This window comes from Coloeus monedula, assembly GCF_965178545.1.
Source record: "Coloeus monedula genome assembly, chromosome: 2".
Taxonomy (NCBI): Eukaryota; Metazoa; Chordata; class Aves; order Passeriformes; family Corvidae; genus Coloeus; species Coloeus monedula.
Window position 1 is genome coordinate 46,276,880 of NC_138782.1, and position 9,889 is coordinate 46,286,768.

Here is a 9,889-nt window from a genome sequence, read left to right on the forward strand (position 1 = left end):
TTGGCCTGAAACACATCCTGCTCTTTCAGAAACATTAAGTAGACTGGGATAGTCAGGCTGATTGGTGCCAAAAGTCCACCTCATCCCACATCCTGTCTCTAGTCAGCACAGATGCTTAAGGAGAGAACGTAGAACCAAGTAAATGCTGAGTGATTTTTCCCTATTGTGTGCAGTGATTTTTCTCCCAGCTTCCAGCTATCCACAGCTTTGAGACTTCCTAAAGAAAAGGCTGTATTTTAATACCTAACAGCCCTCCTTGGGGCTGTTCATTTCCTCAGGCATGACTCTAATTGGGTTTTTAATCTGCTTATGACTAAAGTAGGTAAAAGTAGTGCCTATCACTCCCCACTGCCCCGGAGTCCCTTTGCCAGTTCTCCCGAGGTTTATAGTGTCTCACTCTTTCCTGAGCAGTTGTTTTTCCTCTCTCCTCACGTTGCTGCATGCCAGGGCAACACTAAAGGCAGAAGTTGACAGAGATCTCTTCTGTACAAACCCCTGAACACATCAATTACTAGAGCTCAGAAAGGTTTCTCAACTGTAGGGGCACTCACATGCTTCAGCAAGGTTCAGCGTTTAAGCATAATACTATGACAACATTAGGTCAGCTCCACGTGGTCATATAAAAACCCCATCTCCTGCAGCTGTGCCCTCCCTCTCCGTGGTCAGTAACTGGTGTCTAGAAAGAAAATCAAAAGCAAAGTAAGAGTGTGGTGAAGTGTCCATACAGACACCCTGTAAGGACAAACTCTCACATTCGTCAGTGTCTCAGCTCTAGTCAACCTTCAATCATACCCTAGAAGTATGTCCAATCCACAAAACACAGGGGGAAAAATGGTAAAGGGGACTTTTCTCCATTAAAAAAAAAAAAAACCAAACAAACTTTCCTAGAGGACTTTAATTGCGTACGAAAGAAATCAAAGTCCTGTCTTGGGAAGTTCCATCCATCACAAACCATCAGCTATTTCAGTATTCCTGGGAAACCTTATGTACAGTGGGCTACTTCAGTATGCTCTTATCAGCCTCAGCTGCCAGCCCATCCAGTAAGTGAAGCAGGGCAGCTGAGGGAACCTTTTGATCACAGCAGCACACCCAGGCACGAAAGTCACCCTGGGGTAAAGGATAACTGAACTGCCTTAGCCCTGTCCAGATGCTGAGATGCATAAGACAGCAGCCCACCTCAGCAGAAAAGCAATACCCCACAGGTAACAGAGGGATTTTTGTGCCAGGATTCGGCAAGAGCAGATTCTGGACTCTAAGCTAGCACAGCCCCTTTTCCTGCAAAGTCAGCATGCAAAGGTGGGGTGACTTGGTCTCCAGCCAGTGCACCCCGACTCTGCCCCCCACAGCACAGAAACCCCATGGAAGTGATTCTCTGAAGGCACCAGCATGGGCAGTAGTGACTCAATCCCAGGTACTCACCAGAAAGGAGCCCGCTGGCAAGCTGGGCTCTCGGGCACAGTCGCTGTGCTGCAGGATGACCAGGTGAACCAGCCTCCCAGCCCGGCATGGCACTTAAAGTGGAGAAGAAGCCAAGGCTTTGTTCCAGTGAGGAACCAACCATGAGAAAGAGGAACAGTGCATTGATCTCCTTCCTCTACGTTGTGCAGGTTGTGTGCATTCCCATGGCTGAAAATGGCTTGGCCTTATAACCCAAGAGACAGGTGGCATGGGAGGGCAACCTGGTATGCCACTCCCACATGCCTACTCCTGTCAGCTCCCAGAAAAACAAACACAATGGGGACAGCTTACCAACCTTGGTCCAGAGCAGAAGTCCTTCTCTGGAGCAGTTTTGGAGCAGGACACTGGATCCGTGGGAATGCCTGGAGGTCTAGATGCTGCTCCCCACTCGGCTAACTCAGCCTTCTGTGCCACAGCCATTGAGCTCCTGGGCACGAACAACCTCAAATGCCTTGGCCCTGGCATGAGGGACAGGACCCAGGAAAGAGTGACAAGACCCACAATGCCAAAAGGGAATGGGCTCTGGCTCCCCGAGGACACATGTGGCAACAACATGCAGCAGGCAAAACACCCCAGTTGTGCTGTGCTCCCTGCTGCTCACCCACTTTCAGGGCCAGGCACAATGAGCCTGTCCGTGCCTCACAGGGCCACAGCAAGACGCTGCTGTGCTGGCAGGGAGACAGAAAGCTGGCCATCATAGCCTTCCCACGCAGCCCGGCCCCCTGGGGATGGGGCAGTGCAGGGAAAATGCTGTATTTTCTGGGCAGAGGCCTTTTGCTGGGGCACTGGGAGAGCAGTCCCTCCCTGCCGGATATTGGCACAGTGCGTGGCCAGGGACTGCCCTCCAGCTTCCTTGAGCAGGCAGCAGAGGCAGACACATACACAGGTCAGAATTTATTTCCAAATACTTCATTTATATCATTCTCACATGAAATATTTCTTTTGGAATATAGCCTACACTTAGAAAACAGAAGAGAGTTTTTTTCATAAGGCACATCAGATTATAGACTACATAGAGACATCTCCCCCTCATCTGCGCTCATAAAATATCGGTAATTTTAAAAGTAATATTTCTAAAACCTAGACCCTGTGTAGCCCCATGTAGAGCAGTATCCATAGAGTTATTAGACCTCAGTTTACACACACCTAGTAAAGGGCTATAACAAGTTGTATATAAATCACATCTTCAGAAACAGTCACAGCTGGCTACATTTAAAAGTAATACTACTCCAGACTATGAAACAGGCTGCTAATAAAGTATAACCTACTGCTTCCAGTACAGCATGATATCAAGCAAGTATGATCTTGCAGAGGAAATTTTGTTATTTTTGTAAATGGAAGCTGCTCCAATTCAAGCCTGTCTCCTCCTCAAACCCATATTTTTGATCAACCAAGACTGTTTTTTACAGAGAATCAAAGCACCCAAGAGAAATCTAGCTTTCTGTTTTTCTCCAAGATGTTGGTATGACTGCATATCTGAAATCCTGTCAAAGCATTTGAGTAAGAAATATAAAGGCTCAGATGTTAACTTCAGGACCAGTAAACATTAAACCATTACCAACCAACCAGATGCAACCAAGTCAAATGCATCCAGCTTCTGTGCTATGGAAACTGTTTTTCCAGGCTCTTCCAGTGCAGAAGCCAACATATTTTTATTGAATTGGGCCCTAGGTAAAGATTTCCATCCCATTTTCAAGTTTTCAGTGATGGAACATTACCCATTCTGGACTCATTCTTCTGTAAAGAAGGAAAAAATACTGTCTGTGGAGCCTGTGCCAATAGCCCAGAATCCATTTATATAGTGTCATTTTCCTTAATGGGCCAGGAGGTCCTGTGGTCACCTTTATCAACTCAAACGGCCTCCATAGTTCTTTATATCAGGCGTTGATTCTTTTCGGATGAAAAAAGCTTCTGGCCTTCTGTCATTACAGTTTAGTTTAAGAATAAGGAAAAGGTCGTTTCAAGGCTAGGGCCAGAGGGAAAAAAAAAAAAAAAAGAAATATAATTTGATCTTGAACTATCTAGGGGGAAAAAAAAAGTAGTTGTGGCCATTAAAAGGCAGACAGCCAGCATAAACTAAATGTCCTCTGAAGAATAGGTTTAAATACTGATTCTTGCAGAGAGTCACATTATCATTCAGGTCTCTCAAACTCACTAGAACTGCAATTAGGCTTAGAGTTCAGTAAGAACCAGATTCAGTCAGAGAACAGGTCACACTCAGCTCTATGTTGATCCCTCAGCTACATTTTAGGCACATTTCAGTTAATTTGTTGGACTGAACTGGAGGAAAAAAAATAATTATCAGTTACATTTCTGGGGTGGCCTCAGACAATTTCACAACTATGAGCTTGGACAAGATTCAACCACAAGAGACTGTTGCCTTTAGAAGGGAAACATTAACTTGGTTGGAAACAGCATCATGAAGAGGATGCAGCAGCCTCAGTTTCTAGAGTCCAGTTTGTTATAAATCTCAATCTGCCTGATTTGTTATTTTTTTAGCAGCCTTATAAGGTAAAGTGGGGCATCCTGAAATTCTTGGCTGTAGACTTAAAACCAGATGCGGTTTATATGGTGCTGCACAGATATTTGTTACATTGCTTAGGAAAAAAAATCCAAAAACCCCAACACAACAGTATTTACATTCCTTTGAGCTGAAATAGACGAACTGTCATCATGTCTGCAAAAACACAGAGGAAATCGCCACTGCTCGAGGTAACGAGTTAAAGCTTGGTCATGTTCTCAGGCTTCCACTCGGCTTCCTGGGAAAGGCAGGGGAAGGAGGACAGAAAGGACTTTCAGAAAGTCAGGAGGTGACAAATGAGATGTCAGCTCCGTAAGGGATTAGGTTCCCTCACCACAAGCTGAAGGTATATTCATGACCTTTTTAACCATGGCATTTGCGGATAGATTACACCTCTTGCATACCCTTTTTAAAGTGATCCCTAAGAGCATTGGCTTGGGAAGACACAAAGAGAGCAGGAGTGGGGTTTTAAAGCTACAAATGTCAGTTAGGAGGCACAGTGTTATCTTTCCCTTTGATCGTCCATGTACAGAGCTCTACATTTCCACCGTTGCTTGTGCATTCCCCCTGCAAAGTCCTGGCAGTGAAGGCCTCTGTTGTGCTCCTCCCCATCACATACACCTTACAACAGAAGAAGTTGAATCCTTTGGACAAATCCTTCTACGTTCACAGACACATGGTGCTTTTTTTTCCTTACTGAGAAGTTCTGGTCACAAAACTGCGTGCCAGACCTGATATATAGCAATTATTTAACTAAGAATCCTTCTGCAACCCTCGAAAGGGCAACCGAGTTATCCAGTAGCAACATATACACATACATACAGATCTACACTATACACTCAAGACAACACAAATTGAGATTTCAGCTAATATAGCCTCTATTGATTTCCTCAGAGCAGCACTCAGGTCCTTGCGACCCCTATACAAAACAGCAGTATTTTTTCCACCAGGATTTGGAGAGGTTTTTCATCTTGTCTGGAGTCCTACATTTGGATTTCTTTGGTTGCTGCTGGGTATCCGAGTACTGAATACCAGCCACGATGGCTGCATCAAAGACCTCCTTGAGGTTTTTCTGAGTCAAAGCGGAGCACTCGATGTAGGACGTGGCTTTTATTTCCTCAGCACAGAGCTTTGCAGCCTCCTCCGAGACAGGCTTTTCTTTGCACTTGTCCAGCTCGATGAGGACTTTGACATCCTCCCGGAGGTCTGACTGTGTCCCAACCAGGATAATGGGCGCCTTGGGGCAGTGGCAGCGAATTTCGGGAACCCACTTCTCACTCACATTCTGGAAGGACGAAGGGCTCACCACGCTGAAGCACAACAAGAAGATGTCCGTGTTGGTGTAGCACAGGGGCCTGAGCTTGTCGAATTCATCCTGCACAGAACAAAACTGTGTTAGCACTCCACAGAAAGAGCAGCTCTAGCCTGCCCTGACCCTTGGTGAAGCTGAGGATCACCAGCCACTGCCATCTTGACAGGCACCCCAAAATGAGCATCCAGACCAGCCAGCAAGGTGTGATACAAGCAGATGCCACCTGTACCCAGCCTGAGGTCTCATGGCTGCCAGCCAGCAGGCACCCTGCCACCATTGGGCACACAGGACAAAGGTGGTGGCTTCCCTGCGTACCTGAGATTTTCCAGCTAATGCTGCAGGTTATTTCAAGTGCTTAAATATTTCCTTTGTTCTTTGTACACAGGCCCTCTGCCCTACCTTCAGCAAAGCAGCAAAGCTGCGGGAAGCAGGTTATGCCTCACAAAGAGGGAGAGAAACTGAAGAGGGAGAGAGCACTTCCCACAGGCCCACCTCTTCCAGGGTGTCAGTGAGCAGCTCTGACAAGGAGCGCCCCGTACCTCAAAGCTGTTCTGCCAACAGACACTGGCAAGGGCAAAGCAGGCACACGGCAGCAGGTGTACCTTTCTGGGTACCTTTCCTGGAGTCGGCTTTCAAACTGGTAACTACTTAGCAACATCCTACATGATATGGGAATAATTTCCCTGCCATTGTGCCCAGGGATTTAAATCTGATGGGAGCAATAATGACTTACAATGTGCAGGCTTAACATGCCAATGGCATAGAGTAAGAGCTTTACCTTTCCCTCCCACCCATGCCACATCAAACAAACTGCCTCCCAGCACTACCCTTCTGGCTTTTTTTTTCCTTTTAGGGCAAACTCCAGCAAAGCAAGGCCCTTTTTCAGCTTCAAGACGAAGCTACAAGAAAGTCAAACACCTCAGGTAACAAAGGTGTGCTGATCCTCAGGGAAGAATGCAGCTAGAAGCAAGGGTTACTCCAGGCATGCTGCTTTTATACTGACAGCAGGATAAAACCACTAGCAGCCTGAACAGGTAGGATCTGCCTCAGTGGCAGTGACATTTTAAATAAAATGGACCATGTTCTCAAAAGCTTGGAATTGAAACTGCACAGAAATACAAAGCTGAATATACTTCTCTGGCACCAGTTTACTGATGAATTGCAAGTTGCATGTTAATTTTTGATATGTGAAATTTTGCTTTAAAGCCTCTGGAGGCCCAGGATATGCAGTTTAAAGCCCCCTGGAAGCCTCAGAAATCTTGTTCTGCTCAAATGAATTTCTTGCAGCAATATCTCTGAGAGAGACAGCAATTTATAAAACACCAGTCAAGAAAGTAAGATTCATTAGCTCTCTTGATTCTCAGATTAAGCCTCAGAGGAAACCAGGCTCTCACCACTTGGGTCAAGAAAAACCCCACATTTACTAAGAGATGCTGCTCTGAACAAGAGGGCTGTTTGCAGAAAGGCATCTAGCCATGTAATTGCCTCTCCTTGCTACATGAGAAACCTCAAAAGGGCTTGATTCAATGGGTTTGGAAGAAAACCCCAGATCTGAAGGGTTTCTACCAAGATGAAATAGTGCCCTTTATGTCACAAGTACACTCCTGCCATTTCAATGGTAGGCACATGGTGTGCAGGGACTCTACCCCTCTTTGAGCTAGTGATGCTGAAATAGAATTTCCCACTGCCTGGAATGCTTTTTTTAGCTGCAGATTTCAGCAGCCATCTCCCAGCAGCAGTTTTACCAAAGTATCCACCCAGGAATCTTTTACTCAGGACAATTTCTGTCAGTTTAGATAACCCCTTCATTTTAAAGGCAGTAACTTTACCCATTCCAGCTGCACTTGGGCAGGCAGAGCAAATACCTTAACCATTAACGGCAGGGAAGGCAAGGGGTTACAGGGCCTGTCCATCCCTCCTGCAGCTTGTGGTTGCATTTCCACAGGCACTGCATGTCCACAGGCTGTCACCTGATGGCAATTTTACCTGCCCTGCTCTGCCTATGAACATGCACAGCCAAGACTGTTGCAGCACCACCCCATCTCATCAGTAGGACACAAAATCATGGGACAGTTCTCCTGTTTCACTTCATATCACTACCTGCAGAAGGCTGTTTGTAGGATTTTAGCTATGGTTTGCAGGGCACATGGGAGTCCTACACTGCTGTCTAATACTGCATAGCCCTTAAAACCTCATTCCTAAGTAGGGCACCCAGTTACTACTCATCTAAATAGGTTTGTATGTTAAGACCACTGAGATTTTTCAGCATGGTTTGGTGAAGGCATAGACCTAGATCCACAAAGCTGTATAGGATCCTAACTCCCACTGCCTTCAAATGCAGTGAGGTAGCAAAATATTTTTGGCTACTTTTGGTTATCCAGCCTCGACCCCTGGCAAGCAGTGTTGCACACTGTTCAGGATGGTACAAGCCTGGGTCTTCCAGAAAATCTAAGGCAGTAAGAAACGGGCTCTTTTTATGTATCAGACAAAGTAGGAGATGAGAGGCATCAGGCACTCTTCATCTCTTCAGGCCTTAGATTACAGCAAACCTCAGCTTTGCGGTGGCAGCGCTTTCTAAACGGGTGGGAATGGTGAATATGAAGCCTCCACGGACAACACCCAACAGGACTTTTTTCTCCCTCCAGCCTCTGTCCCTTCAAAAACAGTCTCTATCTCCAAACACCTACAGCTGTGGAAGCTTTGCATGAGTACATCCCAAACACTAATTCTTAAACCTGCAGTTATTTAACAAAAATAAAGACAGTGACAACCTCTCAAAGAGAAAAGCAGGTGGCCACTGAATCTCCAATATGTTCAGCCTTTCTAGTCAGGCTAAACAGAGCAGCAGCTTGAGCCAGCAGAGCAGCAGCCTGCGCCCAGCCCCTATATGGAGGCACAGTACATCCCCCACCCTTCAACAGACAGGCAAAGCAGCGAGTTAAGCAGCATTGAAAACGACAGTGGATAATAACACAAACACTGGGAATACTTTCAAATCCATGAAGTCATTTGCAGGACTACCTTGCACAACACCAACAACTTCTCCCCTCCCGCTGTCATTTAAATCAAGTAAGTGGCTCCACTGACCTGACCAGCTGTGTCACAGAGCTGAAGTCTCACCGGCTTGCCATCGACAGACACAACAGCTTTGGAGAGAAAGGAGGGAGGGGGGAAAGCTGTGGTGAGTTCAACTTTACATGTTTTCCATTAAAGAAAAATTTTTTTAAAATGAAGATTTACCATCCCTCAGCTCTTATAGCTTTTTCTTCAATTATATTAAACAACTTAGCAGAGCTGGAAGGGAGTCCGTCGCTAACACTTGGGCACACACAAGCCCTTCAGGGCTTTCCGATTAATTTTACTACAAGATACGAGTTAGGCAGTGACGGCACAAGTCCTCTGCAGGCAGCGTGGAGCGAGCCCGGCAGTCCGGGATATTCTTCTGCTACCAAGGTTTCGTTTTATTCCTTCGTACACATTCAGCACGCCCGGGACACGAAAAGCCCCCGCTGAACCGCAAGGAAACCACTGGACTTCCCACTTTGTAAGGGCGAGACAAGGCGAGTATTTAACCTGCCCTTTAGGCGTTTCCGATGTCCCCGAGAGCGCTAAGATTTACAGCGGAGAGTTCCCAGTTAAAGCCCGGCTCTGGCTGCACGGCCGGGCATGACGCCCGCTGCCTGCCTGGCTCCGTTACACCGGAGACCAGCCGGTGCTGCTGGCTGCCATGGCAGCCTGACAAGCTCGGTCCTGCTTCGTAGAGTCCTGTTCCCCATAAATACTTAATGAAATCACCAAACCTGGACATCGCGCCCCTCCCCGCGCAGCCCAGCCACGGCCCCGGGACCGGCACGGACGGAACGCGCCGCTCCCCAGGGCGGCAGAACCCCCTCCCGGTGCCCGCGGCCACCCCAGTCACTTACCGGAGAAGTTGTCGAAGGCGGTGGGGATGTATTCGGTGGGGTACCCATTCGTGGTGTAGCTCACCACCAGGCTGGTCTTCCCCACCGCGCCGTCCCCCACCAGAACGCACTTGATGCTACGCCGCGGCTCGGACCCTGCTCCGGCCCCGGCTCCGGCCACGGCCCCGGACCCCGCCGCCCGGCAGCGGCCGCCCAGGGCAGCTCCCAGCGCCGCCGCCGCCCGCCCGCTGCGTACCCTGCGCGGGGGCACCGGCGGCACTTCACAGCCGCCCGGCGGCACGGGCTTGCTGATGTATCCCGCCTCGCCCTCCTGCTGCGGCGGCATCCGCGCGGCCACGCAGAGCCCCGCGGCCCGGGGGGCGGCGCGCTGCCCGGGGCCGGCGGCCGGGGGGCGGCGGGGCGCAGCGGCGGTGGCGGACGGGCGGTGCGGGGCCCCGGCGGGCCGGCAGGAGCGACGCGACCGCCGCGAAGCCAGCCCCGGCGCCGCTGGCGGTTCCCGGGCGCGGGCGGTGGCGGCGGCTCCCGGCGGTGGCGGCGGCTCCCGGCGGCTCTGCTACCGCCGCGCCCCGCGCGCCAGAGTCCCGGCCGCCGGCCCCGCGCCGCCGCGTGACATAGCGCGGCGCGGGGAGGAGCCGGCGCCGCACGGCCCGGCCCGGCCCGGCCGCCAGGCGGCGC

The 9,889-nt window shown here is 49.3% G+C and overlaps 1 protein-coding gene across 1 annotated transcript; it reads right to left on the bottom strand.

Moving 5' to 3' along the window:
• Positions 1–2,339: 2,339 nt before the first annotated feature.
• Positions 2,340–9,579, bottom strand: RHOU (ras homolog family member U). The gene is made up of 3 exons (XM_082302130.1): positions 9,215–9,579; positions 8,379–8,437; positions 2,340–5,354 (listed from the first exon to the last, which is right to left on the bottom strand). The coding sequence occupies exons 1-3, from the start codon at positions 9,537–9,539 to the stop codon at positions 4,899–4,901; spliced, it is 840 nt and encodes a 279-aa protein (XP_082158256.1). The 5' UTR covers positions 9,540–9,579; the 3' UTR covers positions 2,340–4,898.
• Positions 9,580–9,889: the final 310 nt, after the last annotated feature.

Bases quoted from the DNA above. Each gene is read 5' to 3' on its own strand.
- RHOU (XM_082302130.1), bottom strand. From the start codon at position 9,539: ATGCCGCCGCAGCAGGAGGGCGAGGCGGGATACATCAGCAAGCCCGTG. The intron at 8,438-9,214 runs GTAAGTGACTGG...TTCTCTCCAAAG, and splicing joins CGCCTTCGACAACTTCTCCG to CTGTTGTGTCTGTCGATGGC. The intron at 5,355-8,378 runs GTCAGTGGAGCC...TGTTCTGTGCAG, and splicing joins TCTGTGACACAGCTGGTCAG to GATGAATTCGACAAGCTCAG.